Here is a 20,934-nt window from a genome sequence, read left to right as displayed (position 1 = left end):
TGTAAAAGAGGGACAATTAATCAGCTGCCCGCTCATAATAAGTTCACGTGCTACGTGACGCCAAACGTGGGCATAAGAGTGTTTTCACACTCGTTGTTTGGCCTATAGATGGCGCTGACTGTCACTCCTACTTCTAAATTCACATATAAACCCCAAACAGTGGATGGAGGGACGGCCGCTGTGATAGCTCAGTGGTTAGAGCATCGAATGCGTTATTCGAAGGTCGTAGGTTCGATTCCTGCTCACAGCTGGTAATTTTTTCATCCACTTTTCTTTCTTCTTTCTTCGTATTTACATTCCATTGGTTACAATAACTTCCCCTGTACATTCCTTGGCATTACTGTCTGTTATATCTCATTAATATTGTGTTAAAACACGGAAATACGAGCCCTTAGGTATACACTTCTCTCCCTTATTTCACTGAACGAGGGTCTCGTACTGGCAGACTTGGTGTGTTTAGGTTGTATAAGAGGGACAATTAATCAGCTGCCCGCTGATAATAGGTTCACGTGCTACGTGACGCCAAACATGCGCATAAGAATGTATTCACACTTGTCGTTGGGCTTATAGATGGCGCTGACTGACACTCCTACTTCTAAAATTCACATATAAACCAAAAAAAGTGGATGGAGGGAAGGCCGCCGTGGTAGCTCAGTGGTTATAGCATCGAACGTGATATTCGAAGGTCGTAAGTTCGATTCTTGCTCACGGCTCGTTATTTTTTCATCCACTTTTCTATCTTTTTATTTACATTCCATTGGTTCTAATAATTTCCTCTGTACATTCCTTGGCATTACTGTCTGTTATATCTCATTAATAGTGTGTTAAAACACGGAAATACGAGCCCTTAGGTATACACTTTTCTTATTTCACCGAACGATGGTCTCGTACTGGCAGACTTGGTGTGTTTAGGTTGTATAAGAGGGACAATTAATCAGCTGCCCGCTCATAATAAGTTCACGTGCTACGTGACGCCAAACATGAGAATAAGAGTGTTTTCACACTCGTTGTTTAGCTTATAGATGGCGCTGACTGTCACTCCTACTTCTAAATTCACATATAAAGCTCAAAAAGTGGATGGAGGGACGGCCGCTGTGATAGCTCAGTGGTTAGAGCATCGAACGCGTTATTCGAAGGTCGTAGGTTCGATTCCTGCTCACAGCTGGTAATTTTTTCATCCACTTTTCTTTCTTCTTTCTTCTTATTTACATTCCATTGGTTCTAATAACTTCCCCTGTACATTCCTTGGCATTACTGTCTGTTATATCTCATTATTATTGTGTTAAAACACGGAAATACGAGCCCTTAGGTATACACTTCTCTCTCTTATATATATATACATACATACATATATATATATATATATATATATATATTGTTACGGGAGAATAACTTTACTTTATAAAACGAGGAATAAACTCGGTGGTGGACAAGATGGCGCCCAGTTGGCTCACAGATCTGACAACATCGTCCTCCTCTTTGTCTTCTTCGTCGTTCTCATCCTACCGTTACATGATTTCCCCGGCGGCTGGAGCACCGACCCGGTGCTAATCAGGAGGCACTGGAGTAATACGGTTTGAGTCGCGTAACATGCACTACGTCAGTGTGAGGGTGAAGGATGGCGGGGTCCGTAGGGGTGATTTCGTATGTGACGTCAGTTACTTGGCGTAAGATACGGTAGGGACCTGAATAGCGTGGGAGTAACTTCTCCGAAAGTCCAACGCGGCGCGAGGGGAACCATAACAGAACGAGATCTCCGGGTGTGAAGTGGACGTCACGATGGCGGGCGTCGTATACGCTCTTCTGATTGTCCTGGGAGTCCAGTAAGCGTCGTCGAGCAACTTGGCGTGCCGCTTGGGCCTTCATTATTGCATCACGAGCGTACTGAGACTTGTCATTTAGTCCGGCCGGCAGGAGGGTGTCGAAAGGTAGCGCAGGGTCACGGCCGAACAACAGAAAAAAAGGAGAGAACCCAGCGGTGTCGTGTCTGGAAGAATTGTACGCGAATGTTACAAACGGTAACGTAGTGTCCCAGTCGCGGTGATCGGCGGAGACATACATGGAGAGCATGTCCGTGAGAGTGCGATTGAGGCGCTCCGTTAGACCATTTGTTTGTGGATGGTAAGCAGTCGAGAGCTTGTGTTTAGTGGCGCAGGAGCGGAGGAGGTCATCAACCACTTTGGAAAGGAAGTAGCTGCCTCGGTCGGTAAGGAGTTGTCGAGGGGCGCCATGATGTAAGATGACGTCCTCCAGAAGGAAATCGGCCACGTCAGTTGCACAGCTGGTTGGAAGGGCCCGTGTGATCGCGTATCGGGTAGCATAATCGGTTGCTACTGCAATCCACCGATTACCCGCAGCTGACGTAGGAAAAGGGCCAAGCAGGTCCACGCCAACACGGTAGAATGGGTCTTGTGGGATGTGCAGTGGCTGAAGACGTCCGGCCGGAGGGGCATTTGGTTTTTTCCGTCGTTGACAAGGGTCGCAGGCTGCAATATAACGGCAGACGTCGCGGTACATGCCAGGCCAGAAGAAGCGCCGGCGAACTCTGTCGTAGGTCCGTGACACGCCGAGGTGACCCGCTGTAGGTGCATCATGAAGCTGGGCGAGAACAGTGTGACGCAATTGAATGGGAACGACGAGTAGTCTTTCGGGGCCGTCAGGACGCATATTGCAACGGTACAATACACCATCATGTATTTCAAACATTCGAAGGGAAGGGTCGGCATTGTTGACTGCAGTCGCCATGGGGGAGACCACTAGGCGCCCGCTACGAAGCTCCGTTTTGCGTGAAGTGAGTACCCCGCACCTCCACCAATGATGTTACGGGAGAATAACTTTACTTTATAAAACGAGGAATAAACTCGGTGGTGGACAAGATGGCGCCCAGTTGGCTCACAGATCTGACAACATCGTCCTCCTCTTTGTCTTCTTCGTCGTTCTCATCCTACCGTTACATGATATATATATATATATATATATATATATAAGGAAAGAAGTGTATACCTAAGGGCTCGTTTTTCCGATTTCTTACACAATATTAATGAGATCGAACAGACCCTTATGCCAAGGAAAGTATAAGGGAAGATATTAGACCAAATTTTAATGTAAATACGAAGAAAAGTGGGTGAAAAGATAACTTGCCGTGGGCAGGATCCCACGGCAACTTATATTTTCACCCACTTTTCTTCGTATTTACTGTGATGTTATAGGGGCAGGACCGCTCCAGAAAGAATCAGACAGCACGCCAGTGCACAAACACACGTCCAACTTCTATTGTACCCTTCACACATGGACAACCCACACATTACGAAGTTCCTAACACAAAAACACGCGGCTAAACTAAATGAATATGTAAAACGTTCGGCCTACAGTTCAGGTCGTCGGGGTAGTAGCCTGGGCCGTCGTTGATGTCCCGTCGGCAACATTCAGTGGCGAAGTCGACGTTGGGCGGCGTCGTCACCTGCAGTGACGAAGTCGGGAGACGCAGGGTCGCCGCGTCGAACTCCAGTGGCTCAGCGCCACTGTCGACGAACTGGAGCCGACGACTCACGTGTTCCGGCGGCGGGGAGTTGTGCCCTTGAGCACCTGTAGTCCGCCTCGGAAACCCACGCCAGCCCTCCTGGAACAGCGGCGCAAGGGCAGGTTCAGGCACCCGGCGCCAGCTCTCCACGACCAGCGGGACAAGGACAGGTTCAGGAACCAGGCGCCAGCTCTCCTAGACCGGTCGTCTAGCGGAGGCTGAGCTGTCCACTCGGCTGGTACGAGTGTCGCGACGTGGCCTGGGTCGTACCTATGGGCCAGACGCCCAACGAGGTAGTCCTGCCTCGAACGATGTACCTCGCGCACTGCCGAAGGCACGGGTCCCCCACGCTCGAGGCCGCGCCTCACGAGCTCTCGTCTTCCTCGTAGGCACCGCCCGGCACATACACGCACACATCACATCCTCTTCGCCACCGCACGGCACACTATTGTCGTTTTTTTTAGTTTCTGTTTCGCGCCCGCGCAGCACATATTATGACATCATCCCCTTTTCCGAGAAAGTTGTTTGCAACTATTCTACTACAAGGGCGCGGGGCGAACGAATGGTCACTGCACTGCACGGTCACTGCACGGTCCCTGCACTGCACTGCATTGTCTTAGGGGTCGCATGTACATAGTAGCAGAATGTTCACAGAAGGCTGCTTACAGTTCGGTTGGAAAACTACCGTACAAGTAGGGTTGCTATGTCGCAACTAGGAGTCACCTATTCACGACTGAGGGCTAGTAGTATTAAGAACCACGTTGCTACCTAAACGGCAGTTATGCGCGACTCAAGTAGTCGGCTCCAACATTGTCACAACCTTTGATGTAATGAACTGTGAATGAGTACTCCTGCATAAGGAGACTCCACCTCAACACTCTGTTGTTCACGTGTTTGGCGGAATTTAAATACTGTAATGGTTGGTGGTCTGACTGAATGACAAAAGGTTTGCCATAGAGGTAAATATGAAATTTTTGCACTGCCCAAACAAGTGCAAGGCATTCCCGTTCTATTGTTGAATAGTGGGTTTCTCGGGGCAATAAATTACGACTTGCGTAAGCAACTGGATGCAGCACTTGGCCCTTTCCCATCTGGAGCAATACTGCGCCCAGGCTTGTATTGGAGGCATCCGTACGAAGAACGAACTCCTTCGAGAGGTCGGGGGCGAGGAGGATGGGAGCATCACCGAGCTTCTTCTTGAGGGCCGTAAACGCTTCCTCTTGATGTGCGCCCCATGAAACAGTGTGGCTTTGTCCCTTTCTTGTAAGGTCCGTCAGCGGCTTGGTCAGTTCGGCGTAGTTAGGTATAAACTTCCTGTAATAGCCGGTCAAGCCAAGAAACGACTGCACTGCTTTCTTGGTTGTGGGTCGTTTTGCGGCAAGAATCTTGTCTAGCGTTTTGAGAAGCGGTTCAACTGTAGTCTCCCCAATTCGATGTCCCAAGAAGGATATGCTTCGCTCTCCTATCTCACATTTACTGGGTTTTATGGTGAGGTGAGCTTGGTTAATTCGTTCAAAAACTTGTCTGAGGGTGTCGATGTGCTCTTGCCAAGTATCGGTCGCAATGATGACATCGTCGAAATAATGGTGAACGTTGTCAACACCACCCAGTACTGATCTCATAAGGCGCGCGAATACTGCTGGCGCCGTTTTAATGCCAAAAGGCATGTAGAGGAAGTGATAGAGCCCAGACATGCTGGAGAAAGCAGTTTTTTCACGACTGTTTGGATCCATCGGTACTTGCCAGTATCCTTTCGTGAAATCAAATTTGGAGAAAAACTGCTTTTGTCCAACAAGTGCAAGAACTACATCGATGCGTGGTATTGGCTCGCAGTCGGGGACCAGAATCTTGTTCAATTCTCTGAAGTCTATGCACAACCTAATCGTGTTGTCCGGTTTCTTCACCACGACAATGGGAGCGTGGTACGGCGACTGAGACCGCTCAATAATACCGAGTTTCAGCATCTCTTGCACTTCCTTTTCTACTCTTTCTTGCAAGGCAAGGGGGATGGGGTACTGCGGAACATGCACAGGCTTATTGGAGGTCAGACGTAGCGAACTCTCCACGAGTGCTGTTTTCCCTGGTAAGTCAGAAAAAATGTCCGCATACTCTTGAAAAAGTGCTTGCACATTCTGAACTTGTTCAGCAGTGAGGTGTGGTGATAGCTTGACATCCGTGCTGAACTGCGTGCGATAAAAGCTCAATATGGGCATTTGTTTGACTTCGTCTTCTTCTTCGGGGAGATTTTCGTGGAGCTCTGCAACAACTGACACCTGTTGTGGTTCCGTTACTTCGAGCTCTTCGTATTTTTTGAGCATGTTGATATGAAAAATCTTGTTTTTCCCAAACACATCGATGACGTAGTCGACATCATTTTTCCGTTCGATGACTTGGAACGGCCCTTTCCACTGCATTAACAGCTTGTTGGAGTCAGTCGGGAGCAGAATTAAAACCTTGTTGCCTGGGCATAATTTTCTAGGGCGACTTTTCCTGTCATAATAGGTTTTCTGCTTCACACGAGCCTTCTCCAGCTGTTCATGGGCTATCTTGCAAGTCTCCTCTAGGCGATTGCGCAAATCAAAGACGTAGGTGTAAGTCGTCCGCGTTTCTGCGTCTAGCCCCTCATTTGTCCACAGTTCTCTCAGCACGGTTAGCGGTCCTCGGACGTGGCGGCCGTAAATGAGCTGAAACGGAGAGAACCCTAGGCTTGTCTGTGGAACTTCCCTATATGCAAAGAGTAGCGGAGCTAGGTACCTGTCCCAAGATCGAGGTCTCTCTTGGCACATTCTCTTTAGCATTGTCTTCAGGGTGCCATTAAATTTCTCCACGAGACCGTTCGCCATCGCATGATATGGGGTTGTCTTTAGCATCTTCACGGAGAGAAGCCTGCTAACCTCGTTCATTAATTCTGAGGTAAAACTTGCCCCTTGGTCGGTGACGATTTCCTTTGGCAAGCCGATGCGGGAAAAAATCTCGATGAGTGCTTCCGCAATGTGAACTGCATCGATTGCGGGCAATGCTACAGCGTCAGGGTAGCGAGTCGCAAAATCGATAAGTGTCAGAATATCTCGGTTCCCACGGTCCGATCTTGGTGAAAATGGGCCGATTAAATCAACCGCGACCCTTTCAAAAGGTGTCCGAATAAGAGGCATGTTGCCTAGTGGTGCGACTCCAACTTTTCCTTTAGGGGTAGTTCTCTGGCACTTGTCGCAAGACTTGACAAAGCGCTTTACGTCTCCGTTCAGGTCAGGCCAATAAAATTCTTCTAGGACACGATCAGTAGTTCTTTTGATGCCTTGGTGTCCCGCCATGATACTGCCATGAGCAATGTCCAGTATGCCTACCCGGAACGCTTTCGGAGTGACCAGCTGTTTAAACGTCCTGCCAGTGGCAAGGCGGTAGCGTCGATAAAGCAATCCTTTATCTTCGATGAAATCGTAACAGTGGCCCTTTCCCGATTTGAACTCTTTATTCACTTTAGCAAAGACAGCTTTGAGTGTCGGGTCATTTCGCTGTTCCTCGGCGAGTTGGGCTCTGGTAACGTCAGGTAAGAGCGTTGTTGACACGTACAAAGGCCTGATATTTTCTTGACCTTGTTGATTGGCTTTGGTTTTTGCCACGCTTGAAGAAGCAGATCTTGAGGTGACAGATGACTTGGTCGGGTGTGCTTGCGCAGGTAACTCATCCACCTGGGTATGAGTCGCCTGCTTCCAGTCAGAATCTGGATCGTATGGTCCTCTGACGCCTGGAAGATTTCCCAGCACAAGGTCATAGAGGGGTTGATCCATACAAGCCACTTTCAGCATCCCTGTGAAGTACGGCGTGTTGACTTGTACAATAGCTTCCGGGAGATGGCTAGTTGACCTGTCTAGGAGAACGACACTGATTTTCTTGCCTGTCAGGCACACATCAGGAACGAGCTCCCGTCGGACGATTGCCGTGTTGCATCCCGTATCGCGTAAGACTCGAACCTCTCTTCCTAGCAGCAGACCTTCGACCACTGGCATCCCGTCGGCCAGGAAACGTGTTGTACCCTGCACGTTCTTGTCGTCGTGGTGACTTGAGCAAGGAATCTTCCCTCCTGGACGCTTGGCTGTTTTTCTAGCACCAGCCCGGGCAGAGTCAGGTTCGCTAAATGCGCACGAAGAACTCGGTTTGTTGTTCCCATGCTGGTTTCGGCAAGTTTCTGTGACATGTCCCGTTTTACCGCACAACTTGCATTTCAGCATCTGCTTAGGTGGATTGCGGCAGTCAGGAGCCAAATGTCCGAAACGATGACACAGGATACACTTGAGTTGCGGTTTCCGCGACGCTTCGGTAGGCTTTCCACTGGATTCTTTCGCGGGGTCAGGACCTTTTCCTATATTAGTCAAATTCTGCGCCTCAAGGAATCGATCCGTTAAATTAGCGAGTTCATCTAGTGACTTGCACTCTCGCTCTTTTAAGAAAACAACCAGCTTTGGATGGCAACAACGCAAGAATTGCTCAGAGATTACGTGATCCCTTAGACCTTCATAGGTTTGGGATACGTTTGCCATGTCTATCCAATGGTCGAAATAACTGGTAATTCTTGCTGCTAACTGTCGTCCAGTTTCACCATCTGCTGCTCGTGCTTTCCGAAACTTATCTTGGTAGCCTTGAGCCGTAAACTAAAATCTCTGCAGTAGCGCTTTCTTTACTTTTTGGTAGTCCAGCGAATCAGCGGCAGTCATTCTGCCTATCACGGTTAACGCGTCACCCGTTAGGCACAGGCTAACAGCAAGACCCCATTTTTCTTGCGGCCAATCCTGTCCTGTGGCTACGCGCTCGAATCGCTGCAGATACGCGTGCAGATCATCGCGTTTCTCGTCAAATACAGGCAGTAACTTCTGCGGATTGAGGGGTGAGGAGGTGCTGGGCGCAGTCAAAGCGTCATTAGCTGCTACAGGCATATTCTGAGCTCCTTCCTGAAGCTTTAGCTTAAGCTGCAGAATTTCACGCTGCCTCTCGTCAGCTTCTTTGGCTGCCTCTCGCTCTGCAGCTCTCTCATCCCTTAGCTTAGCCTGTTGGGCCTCAATCCACTTGTTTAGCTCTGCACCCGAGAACCCTAGTTGGAGCCCCATAGCGGCGAGTTTTTCCAAGTCCATGGTGCAGTCTGAACGTGTGTCTGCCTCGAGCGAAACTGTCTTCTTTCCCTGGTTTAACGAGCGGATCCTGGCAGGCTCGCCACTTTGTGATGTTATAGGGGCAGGACCGCTCCAGAAAGAATCAGACAGCACGCCAGTGCACAAACACACGTCCAACTTCTATTGTACCCTTCACACATGGACAACCCACACATTACGAAGTTCCTAACACAAAAACACGCGGCTAAACTAAATGAATATGTAAAACGTTCGGCCTACAGTTCAGGTCGTCGGGGTAGTAGCCTGGGCCGTCGTTGATGTCCCGTCGGCAACATTCAGTGGCGAAGTCGACGTTGGGCGGCGTCGTCACCTGCAGTGACGAAGTCGGGAGACGCAGGGTCGCCGCGTCGAACTCCAGTGGCTCAGCGCCACTGTCGACGAACTGGAGCCGACGACTCACGTGTTCCGGCGGCGGGGAGTTGTGCCCTTGAGCACTTGTAGTCCGCCTCGGAAACCCACGCCAGCCCTCCTGGAACAGCGGCGCAAGGGCAGGTTCAGGCACCCGGCGCCAGCTCTCCACGACCAGCGGGACAAGGACAGGTTCAGGAACCAGGCGCCAGCTCTCCTAGACCGGTCGTCTAGCGGAGGCTGAGCTGTCCACTCGGCTGGTACGAGTGTCGCGACGTGGCCTGGGTCGTACCTATGGGCCAGACGCCCAACGAGGTAGTCCTGCCTCGAACGATGTACCTCGCGCACTGCCGAAGGCACGGGTCCCCCACGCTCGAGGCCGCGCCTCACGAGCTCTCGTCTTCCTCGTAGGCACCGCCCGGCACATACACGCACACATCACATCCTCTTCGCCACCGCACGGCACACTATTGTCGTTTTTTTTTAGTTTCTGTTTCGCGCCCGCGCAGCACATATTATGACATTTACATTAAAATTTGGTCTAATATCTTCCCCTATATTTTCCTTGGCATTACTGTCTGTTAGATCTCAATTATATTGTGTTAAAACGCGGAAAAACGAGCCCTTAGGTATACACTTCTTTCCCTTATTTCATTGAACGAGGGTCTCGTAATGGCAGACTTGGTGTGTTTAGGTTGTATAAGAGGGACAATTAATCAGCTGCCCGCTCATAATAAGTTCACGTGCTACGTGACGCCAAACATGCGAATAAGAGTGTTTTCACACTCGTTGTTTGGCTTATAGATGGCGCTGACTGTCACTCCTACTTCTAAATTCACATATAAAGCCCAAAAAGTGGATGGAGGGACGGCCGCTGTGATAGCTCAGTGGTTAGAGCATCGAACGCGTTATTCGAAGGTCGTAGGTTCGATTCCTGCTCACAGCTGGTAATTTTTTCATCCACTTTTCTTTCTTCTTTCTTCTTATTTACATTCCATTGGTTCTAATAACTTCCCCTGTACATTCCTTGGCATTACTGTCTGTTATATCTCATTAATATTGTGTTAAAACACGGAAATACGAGCCCTTAGGTATACAGTTCTCTCCCTTATTTCACTGAACGAGGGTCTCGTACTGGCAGAATTGGTGTGTTTAGGTTGTATAAGAGGGACAATTAATCAGCTGCCCGCTCATAATAAGTTCACGTGCTACGTGACGCCAAACATGCGAATAAGAGTGTTTTCACACTCGTTGTTTGGCTTATAGATGGCGCTGACTGTCACTCATACTTCTAAATTCACATATAAAGCCCAAAAAGTGGATAGAGGGACGGCCGCTGTGATAGCTCAGTGGTTAGAGCATCGAACGCGTTATTCGAAGGTCGTAGGTTCGATTCCTGCTCACAGCTGGTAATTTTTTCATCCACTTTTCTTTCTTCTTTCTTCTTATTTACATTCCATTGGTTCTAATAACTTCTCCTGTACATTCCTTGGCATTACTGTCTGTTATATCTCATTAATATTGTGTTAAAACACGGAAATACGAGCCCTTAGGTATACACTTCTCTCCCTTATTTTACTGAACGAGGGTCTCGTACTGGCAGAATTGGTGTGTTTAGGTTGTATAAGAGGGACAATTAATCAGCTGCCCGCTGATAATAGGTTCACGTGCTACGTGACGCGAAACATGCGAATAAGAGTGTTTTCACACTCGTCGTTTGGCTTATAGATGGCACTGACTGTCACTCCTACTTCAAAATTCAAATATAAACCCAAACAAAAGTGGATAGAGGGTAGGCCGCTCTGGTAGCTCAGTGGTTAGAGCATCGAACGCGATATTCGAAGGTCGTAGGTTCGATTCCCTCTCACGGCTGGTTATTTTTTCATCCACATTTCTTTTTTCTGTCTTCCTATTTACATTCCATTGGTTGTAATGACTTCCCCTGTACATTCCTTGGCATTACTCTCTGTTAGATCTCATTATTATTGTGTTAAAACACGGAAAAACGAGCCCTTAGGTATACACTTCTTTCCCTTATTTCATTGAACGACGGTCTCGTACTCGCAGACTTGGTGTGTTTAGGTTGTATAAGAGGGAAAATTAATCAGCTGCCCGCTCATAATAGGTTCACGTGCTACGTGACGCCAAAAATGCGCATAAGAATGTATTCACACTTGTCGTTTGGCTTATAGATGGCGCTGACTGACACTCCTACTTCTAAAATTCACATATAAACCACAAAAAAGTGGATGGAGGGAAGGCCGCCGTGGTAGCTCAGTGGTTATAGCATCGAACGCGATATTCGAAGGTCGTAAGTTCGATTCTTGCTCACGGCTGGTTATTTTTTCATCCACTTTTCTATCTTTTTATTTACATTCCATTGGTTCTAATAATTTCCTCTGTACATTCCTTGACATTACTGTCTGTTATATCTCATTAATATTGTGTTAAAACACGGAAATACGAGCCCTTAGGTATACACTTCTATTTCTTATATCACTGAACGATGGTCTCGTACTGGCAGACTTGGTGTGTTTAGGTTGTATAAGAGGGACAATTCATCAGCACCCGCTCATAATAAGTTCACGTGCTACGTGACGCCAAACATGCGAATAAGAGTGTTTTCACACTCCTTGTTTGGCTTATAAATGGCGCTGACTGTCACTCCTACTTCTAAGTTCACATATAAACCCCAAACAGTGGATTGAGGGACGGCCGCTGTGATAGCTCAGTGATTAGAGCATCGAACGCGTTATTCGAAGGTCGTAGGTTCGATTCCTTCTAGCAGCTGGTAACTTTTTCATCCAATTTTCTTTCTTCTTTCTTCTTATTTACATTCCATTGGTTCTAATAACTTCCCCTGTACATTCCTCGGCATTACTGTCTGTTATATCTCATTATTATTGTGTTAAAACACGGAAATACGAGCCCTTAGGTATACACTTCTCTCCCTTATTTCACTGAACGAGGGTCTCGTACTGGCAGACTTGGTGTGTTTAGGTTGTATAAGAAGGACAATAATTCAGCTGCCCACTCATAATAAGTTCACGTGCTACGTGACGCCAAACATGCGAATAAGAGTGTTTTAACACTCGTTGTTTGGCTTATAGATGGCGCTGACTGTCACTCCTACTTCTAAATTCACATATAAATTCCAAACAGTGAATGGAGGGAAGGCCGCCGTGGTAGCTCAGTGGTTAGAGCATCGAATGCAATATTCGAAGGTCGTAGGTTCGATTACTGCTCACGGCTGGTAAGTTTTTCATCCACTTTTTTTTCTTCTTTCTTCTTATTTACATTCCATTGGTTCTAATAACTTCCCCTGTAGATTCCTTGGCATTACTGTCTGTTATATCTCATTATTATTGTGTTAAAACACGGCAATATGAGCCCTAAGGTATACACTTCTCTCCCTTATATATATATATATATATATATATATATATATATATATGTATATATATATATATATATATATATATATATATATATATATATAAGGAAAGAAGTGTATACCTAAGGGCTCGTTTTTCCAATTTTTTGCACAATATTAATGAGATCGAACAGACCCTAATGCCAAGGGAAGTATAGGGGAAGATATTAGACCAAATTTTAATGTAAATACGAAGAAAAGTGGGTTAAAAGATAACTTGCCGTGGGCAGGATCCCAAGGCAACTTATTTTTTCACCCACTTTTCTTCGTATTTACATTAAAATTTGATCTAATATCTTCCCCTATACTTTCCTTGGCATTACTGTCTGTTAGATCTCAATTATATTGTGTTAAAACACGGAAAAACGAGCCCTTAGGTATACACTTCTTTCCCTTATTTCATTGAACGAGAGTCTCGTAATGGCAGACTTGGTGTGTTTAGGTTGTATAAGAGGGACAATTAATCAGCTGCCCGCTCATAATAAGTTCACGTGCTACGTGACGCCAAACATGCGCATAAGAGTGTTTTCACACTCGTTGTTTGGCTTATAGATGGCGCTGACTGTCACTCCTACTTCCAAATTCACATATAAACCCCAAACAGTGGATGGAGGGACGGCCGCTGTGATAGCTCAGTGGTTAGAGCATCGAATGCGTTATTCGAAGGTCGTAGGTTCGATTCCTGCTCACAGCTGGTAATTTTTTCATCCACTTTTCTTTCTTCTTTCTTCGTATTTACATTCCATTGGTTACATTAACTTCCCCTGTACATTCCTTGGCATTACTGTCTGTTATATCTCATTATTATTGTGTTAAAACACGGAAATACGAGCCCTTAGTTATACACTTCTCTCCCTTATTTCATTGAACGAGGGTCTCGTAATGGCAGACTTGGTGTGTTTAGGTTGTATAACAGGGACGATTAATCAGCTGCCCGCTCATAATAAGTTCACGTGCTACGTGACGCCAAACATGCGCATAAGAGTGTTTTCACACTCGTCGTTTGGCTTATAGATGGCGCTGACTGTCACTCCTACTTCAAAATTCACATATAAACCCAAACAAAAGTGGATAGAGGGTAGGCCGCTGTGGTAGCTCAGTGGTTAGAGCATCGAACGCGATATTCGACGGTCGTAGGTTCGATTCCCTCTCACGGCTGGTTATCATTTCATCAACTTTTCTTTTTTCTTTCTTCCTATTTACATTCCATTGGTTGTAATGACTTCCCTTGTACATTCCTTGGCATTACTCTCTGTTAGATCTCATTATTGTGTTAAAACACGGAAAAACGAGCCTTTAGGTACACACTTCTTTCCCTTATTTCATTGAACGACGGTCTCGTACTCGCAGACTTGGTGTGTTTAGGTTGTATAAGAGGGAAAATTAATCAGCGTCCTGCTCATAATAGGTTCACGTGCTACGTGACGCCAAACATGCGCATAAGAATGTATTCACACTTGTCGTTTGGCTTATAGATGGCGCTGACTGTCACTCCTACTTCTAAAATTCACATATAAACAAAAAAAGTGGATGGAGGGAAGGCCGCCATGGTAGCTCAGTGGTTAGAGCATCGAACGCGATATTCGAAGTTCGTAAGTTCGATTCCTGCTCACGGCTGGTTATCTTTTCATCCACTTTTCTATCTTTTTATTTACATTCCATTGGTTCTAATAACTTCCCCTGTACATTCCTTGGCATTACTGTCTGTTATATCTCATTAATATTGTGTTAAAACACGGAAATACGAGCCCTTAGGTATACACTTCTCCCCCTTATTTCACTGAACGAGGGTCTCGTACTGGCAGACTTGGTGTGTTTAGGTTGTATAAGAGGGACAATTAATCAGCTGCCCGCTGATAATAGGTTCACGTGCTACGTGACGCCAAACATGCGAATTAGAGTGTTTTCACACTCGTTGTTTGGCTTATAGATGGCGCTGACTGTCACTCCTACTTCTAAATTCACATATAAAGCCCAAAAAGTGGATGGAGGGACGGCCGCTGTGATAGCTCAGTGGTTAGAGCATCGAACGCGTTATTCGAAGGTCGTAGGTTCGATTCCTGCTCACAGCTGGTAACTTTTCCATCTGCTTTTCTTTCTTCTTTCTTCTTATTTACATTCCATTGGTTCTAATAACTTCCCCTGTACATTCCTTGGCATTACTGTCTGTTATATCTCATTAATATTGTGTTAAAACACGGAAATACGAGCCCTTAGGTATACACTTCTCTCCCTTATTTCACTGAACGAGGGTCTCGTACTGGCAGACTTGGTGTGTTTAGGTTGTATAAGAGGGACAATTAATCAGCTGCCCGCTGATAATAGGTTCACGTGCTACGTGACGCCAAACATGCGAAATAGAGTGTTTTCCCACTCGTCGTTTGGCTTATAGATGGCACTGACTGTCACTCCTACTTCAAAATTCACATATAAACCCAAACAAAAGTGGATAGAGGGTAGGCCGCTGTGGTAGCTCAGTGGTTAGAGCATCGAACGCGATATCCGAAGGTCGTAGGTTCGATTCCCTCTCACGGCTGGTTATTTTTTCATCCACTTTTCTATCTTTTTATTTACATTCCATTGGTTCTAATAATTTCCTGTGTACATTCCTTGGCATTACTGTCTGTTATATCTCATATATATTGTGTTAAAACACGGAAATACGAGCCCTTAGGTATACACTTCTCTTTCTTATTTCACTGAACGATGGTCTCGTACTGGCAGACTTGGTGTGTTTAGGTTGTATAAGAGGGACAATTCATCAGCACCCGCTTATAATAAGTTCACGTGCTACGTGACGCCAAACATGCGAATAAGAGTGTTTTGACACTCGTTTGGCTTATAAATGGCGCTGACTGTCACTCCTACTTCTAAGTTCACATATAAACCCGAAACAGTGGATTGAGGGACGGCCGCTGTGATAGCTCAGTGGTTAGAGCATCGAATGCGTTATTCGAAGGTCGTAGGTTCGATTCCTGCTCACAGCTGGTAATTTTTTCATCCATTTTTTTTTCTTTCTTCTTATTTACATTCCATTGGTTGTAATGACTTTCCCTGTACATTTCTTGGCATTACTCTCTGTTAGATCTCATTATTATTGTGTTAAAACACGGAAAGACGAGCCCTTAGGTATACACTTCTTTCCCTTATTTCATTGAACGAGGGTCTCGTACTGGCAGACTTGGTGTTTTTAGGTTGTATAAGAGGGAAAATTAATCAGCTGCCCGCTCATAATAAGTTCACGTGCTACGTGACGCCAAACATGCGCATAAGAGTGTTTTCACACTCGTCGTTTGGCTTATAGATGACGCTGACTGTCACTCCTACTTCTAAATTCACATATAAACCCAAAAAAACGTGGATAGAGGGAAGGCCGCTGTGGTGTGCTCAGTGGTTAGAGCATCGAACGCGTTATTCGAAGGTCGTAGGTTCGATTCCTGCTCATGGCTGGTTATTTTTTCATCCACTTTTCTTTTTTCTTTCTTCTTATTTACATTCCATTGGTTGTAATAACTTCCCCTGTACATTCCTTGGCATTACTGTCTGTTAGATCTCATTATTATTGTGTTAAAACACGGAAAAACGAGCCCTTAGGTATACACTTCTTTCCCATATATATATATATATATATATATATATATATATATATATATATATATATATATATATATATATATATATATATATATATATATATATATATATATATATATATATATATATATATATATATATATATATATATATATATATATACTTCTGCATATAAATACAAGTTTAAACTGTTGGTGCCTTTGAGGTACAAGTCAGAAGACATGCTCTCAGTCCGTATTTGCTATTATTTATTTTCAGAGAAATAGCCGGCGCCGACGGAAACACAGGGCTGGCTTCCGCACACAGAGCTTCATCTGCAGGATCGCAGGCAGGGGAGCAGCGCGACAAGAAGCCCGAGATGGCTCCTTTGACCACAGCCAAGGAGGAATAACCCTCGTCTGCTGGCCGGCCCAAAGTGAGAAGTCGTCAGAACGTCCTTGTTTCCTGGTTGGACTCATCTCCAACGTGGAAGGAACAATATTGATGTTCGCTTCATTGCCGTCATTCCACAGCTTAGATCGCCTGACTTGTAGTAGTCGTAAAATGCTTTTTCATATTTGATGCAAATAATTCATTTACTTGAAGCACATATTATATTACTTCTGTTTTGTTGTGTGCTGTTTGTTTCGCGCAAGGCTAGTAGATTCCCCCCCCCCTAATTTTCAGTTTTGCTACATTTAGACCACGGACAAAGCGAAAAAACTGAGAAAATTTTTATACGTCAAATTATTTGCGCCGAGTTGATTTAATACTCGTGTGACGATCACTGCTTCGGTTATAAAATAGTGTCGTCAATTACAATAAAGGTTGCTTTCACACATTGGTGCTCTGTAGTCCAATTGCTAGGAGTCTATCTATCTATCTATCTATCTATCTATCTATCTATCTATCCTTCTATCTATCTATCTATAATCTGCCTATTTATCTATCATCTATCTATCTATCTATTATCTATCTATCTATCTATCTATTCATTTATCTATCTATCTATCTATCCATCTATCTATCTATCTGGCTACACCTCGGCGACTGTTGATCTGGTACCACCCAAACCAAGATTGGCATAGTGCAGTATGAGGGCAGGACGAACCTGACTGATAGGCAATAAAATTAAAGACAAAAACTGCACAGCCTGCACTAAGTCGTGTAAAGCTCGGGGGCAGCAGAGCTAGAGGGCACGTTTCTTGGTGATAATGTTCAATCAATAAAACCGGGCAAAGCTTAGCAATAACCACCTTGCTGCAAAGCTCCGACAGCACATATGTCCGAAAGAAATTGGGCGAACCTCATTGTTGGCCACACTGATCCACAACGCTGACGCACCGGGATTTGTGGGATTGCTGATGTCTTAAACGCGGATCTCTCACCTGTCGTCGTTATTGCATTTCTTGATGGAGAAACGAGCGCACGTGTTGTGGGAGGGAAGCAGAAAAGTAAGAAGATCAATAATTTGTAGAAGACTGCGAAGAGAGTGCGTGGCAGTTCATGAAGATGACGCTGTTTCTACGCCACACGACAAACTAAACTTGCTTTACTGTACTATAAAAGGGTACGTTTTCTGTCTTGTCATTTTCTACCTTCTTTTTCGTTACAGCATACGGCAGCGCACACCAGGTTTCGCAAAAAACACGCACACAAAGGGATGGCACGAGCGCTGGTGTGAACGTGCTGCCATGTGCCGTAATGCCTTACCAATTAGCCCGCCAATACTTTTTAAGTAAATTGTTTTTTGTCTATATTGCTTCTGACGTCTTTTTTTTTACTCTGTATACTCCTTTCTCCATCTTTCTGTATTTATTTTTTTCCTAGTCTTCTTCCCTTTTTACTCTTCTTTCTTATGTCTCTCTGCAGTGTGTCTTCCGCTTGCCATCTTTTTCCTAGTCTTTTTCTATAATTTTGTTACCTCTTTTCTGTGTTTTCGCGTTGCTTTTAGACTCTCTTCTCTGTCTATTTCAGTTAATTCAGTATCTTTTTTCGATGTCTTTCTACGCTTAATTTCTGGTTTATCGCTCTCTCTTTTTTTCTATGTTTTTGTTTAGCACTGTTGCTGCGTAGGCAATCTCTCACCTTCTACTCATTCTCCGATTCTTGTATTTTTTGTTTCTTTCTCGCCGTAAGCTATCTTGCCGTAAGCTATCGCTTACTACAAACCCACTCTTACCCCAGCCCGGTCGTCTTACGCCACTGCTACCCGCACTTACACATTACCGATCTATGTAAAGCATGCGGGCACAGAGCAACGCTGCGCCACATGCTCTGGGAATGCGCCGATAACAATGGTCGAGAAACGGCCGCCGTTCGCGATGCGCCTATGGCGGCTGCCAATACCAGGCAACAGGAAGCCTCGAGCTCACTCGTTCCCGCCGCCGTCCCGTCTGCGGGAGCCGCGGGGGACCTTCTCCGTCGGCGACGCCGCCGCTGGGAGGCGGCGCTCAGAAGCTCGGAGCTCAACGACCAGCTATGGGCTGTCCGGCAGGCCGAAGATGCCGCCCGAGTTCAGGGACTCAGCGCCGCCATCTGAGGCCACCAAGACCAAGCTGCTGGCCAAGTTCTAATAAAGTTTTCTCTCTCTCTCTCTCTCTCTCTTCTCGTTTCCTTCCTTTTTATTTGTAGTTTCTATCTCTCGCCTTCCATCTTCTTATCTGTTTCTCTCATTCGTTACTTCTCTTTTTTTCTCACAATCTTTGCTCTGTCGCAATTTTTTTTTTCTGCGTTGCTTGCAAAGTCGGTCTGTGTCAACTTCTCCCTCTGTTTCTCTGTTTTATTCCTTTCTTCTGATTTTTGTCAATTTCTCTTTTTTTCGGTGTCTGTTTCTCTGGGTCTGTGGGTAGTGGGTCCTTGTCTTTGAACGTTTTCTCTGATTCTTGCCATTCTTATTTATTTCCGTCTCTCTTTGTCTGTCGCCATCAATATTTTACTGTTTTGTACCCTGCTGTGTTCCTCATCGTCTCTCTCCTTTCACAGCGAAAGCTGTTATCAGATCGCAACTCGGGTCACGCGCGTCGCCGTAGATGTCCACCGCTGCCGCTTCCGGTGTCCGTAACCACTATCACACAAAAGAAGAAAAAAAATTTAAACACAATGGGCCTAGAACTTGGGTCCGCTGCGTGCCAGCCAAGTATTCTACCACTGAGCCACGCCGGTGCTTGTGGGCTTGTTCGAAAACTTGCCTTGGGCAGGGTTGATGTCGAGCGAGGGATCGCGTTAATATGACTAATAAAGCATTTTATAACAGCAAAGAACCAACCAGGCATCACACAATGAGAATAGCTTAACAAGCGGATCGTCCAATGCTCCATCCCATCACAAAAGCTTGTTTTTGATACCTATTAATTTTGGCGCATACCCACTTGAGGCGTAATTCCTTATCGTCGCCAGCCACTGCATGAAGAAATGGCACGAAATTCCTTGCAAGTGTTTAGTGCATACCACGCTTCTGAAAAGAATGACGAAGGACAGCATGGCGAGTGCCAGTCTACTACCGAGAAACTAATTAATGATGCCGTAGTGGGTACCCAGTAAGTGTGCTTGCAGCAGTTACGCAATGAGCGTGTAGAAAAGGCTCTGAAATGCCACTCCTGTAGCTTTCGCTGTGACTACGCTGCACTTTCCGCGCAGGCCTGGATTTTTTTCAATGCTTGGCTCTACCAGCGTGCTTGTATATGAGCGTGCTTAGGACTCTCGCCTTCGTTTGTTTGTTTTTTCTTCAATCTATGGCACGTATCCACTCTGGGGGATTGACTTAGAATTCTCCTTATGGATTAAGATGATGTTTGCATTCTTCCAAGATTACGGTACCCTCCCCGTCAGGAGACACTTCGTAAGCAGGGTGGCCACTTTTCTAATTCAATCTGTATTCCGTCTTTCAGCAGATCTGATGTTACCTGATCCTCGTCAGCTGCTTAGGCTCTTTGCATTCCCTCCAAGACTTTTTTTTTTTTACTTCTGTCATTACTGGTACAATGTCATATGGGTTACCGCTACTTCTTACATTATGGTGGTGGTTGTCCCGGCTACTGTACAGATCACTGAAAACCCCTTCATTAATTTAACTATATATTCTAGCTATATTGGGAGTAATACCTTTCCCTTCCTTTTCCCTTAATGCATTCATCTGGTTTTCGCCTATCCCAAGTTCCCTTTTCACCGCTTTGAGGCTTCCTCCGTTCTTTAGAGCATGTTCAATTATCTCTATGTTATATATTCTTACATCGGACACCTTACGTTTGCTATTCAACTGCGAAAGCTCTGTCAGTTCTGTTTTGTCTGTTGTGTTTGAATATTTCATGCTTTGGCGCTTTTTAATGAGGTTCTCCGTCTCCTGGGACAGCTTGCAAGTGTCCTGTCGAACTACCGTACTTTTAACATCCACTGCTCACCCTGTAATAATACTCGTCAGATTATCATTCATTGTGTCAATTTTAAGTCCAATTTTCTTTATAAGAGCTGAGTATCTGTTCTGAAGCCAGACTGAATTCCTGTACTTTCCCTCTCAGCGTTAGCTCATTGATTGACTTCTTGTGGATCCGTTTCTGTCGTTCCTTCTTCAAGTCAACGTGTATTCGAGACCTTACCATTCTATGGCCACTGCATCGTACCTGCGCTTCATCGATGACACTGAATTGCTGAGTAACTCAGTGAAGGAATTGCAATTGATGATTACTTAGTTAGACAAGGAAGCAGAAAGATAGGTGGCAGTCTAATTAGGACAGGCAGTAACCATGAAGCCAAACCACTAGATCGAATTAGCTAGAAGAATGAGAACAGAGTGGAGCTCATTAGACAAGCATTCTGAAATCGTGAATGGTAGACTGCCACTACCCCTCAAGAAGAAGGTATTAACAGCTGTGTCTTAACGGTACTTACACGTGGAG

At 45.5% G+C, this 20,934-nt stretch overlaps 1 protein-coding gene and 2 non-coding genes across 3 annotated transcripts in view; all 3 read left to right on the top strand.

Moving 5' to 3' along the window:
• The window catches only part of LOC142803536 (uncharacterized), a 236,829-nt gene extending 220,089 nt beyond the window's left edge, over window positions 1-16,740 (top strand). Inside the window, exon 5 of the mRNA XM_075888663.1 lies at window positions 16,319-16,740. Within this exon, the coding sequence (XP_075744778.1) occupies window positions 16,319-16,451 (133 nt within the window). The 3' untranslated portion in view covers window positions 16,452-16,740. The remainder of the gene's footprint in view (window positions 1-16,318) is intronic.
• Window positions 641-713, top strand: TRNAS-UGA (transfer RNA serine (anticodon UGA)). Its single transcript has one exon. It is a non-coding gene; the product is annotated as a tRNA-Ser (tRNA).
• Window positions 11,297-11,369, top strand: TRNAS-CGA (transfer RNA serine (anticodon CGA)). Its single transcript has one exon. It is a non-coding gene; the product is annotated as a tRNA-Ser (tRNA).
• Window positions 16,741-20,934: the final 4,194 nt, after the last annotated feature.

This window comes from Rhipicephalus microplus, chromosome 3 (assembly GCF_043290135.1).
Source record: "Rhipicephalus microplus isolate Deutch F79 chromosome 3, USDA_Rmic, whole genome shotgun sequence".
Taxonomy (NCBI): domain Eukaryota; kingdom Metazoa; phylum Arthropoda; class Arachnida; order Ixodida; family Ixodidae; genus Rhipicephalus; species Rhipicephalus microplus.
Note: the sequence above shows the minus strand (reverse complement) of the source record. Positions and strands in the feature narration are given on the sequence as shown.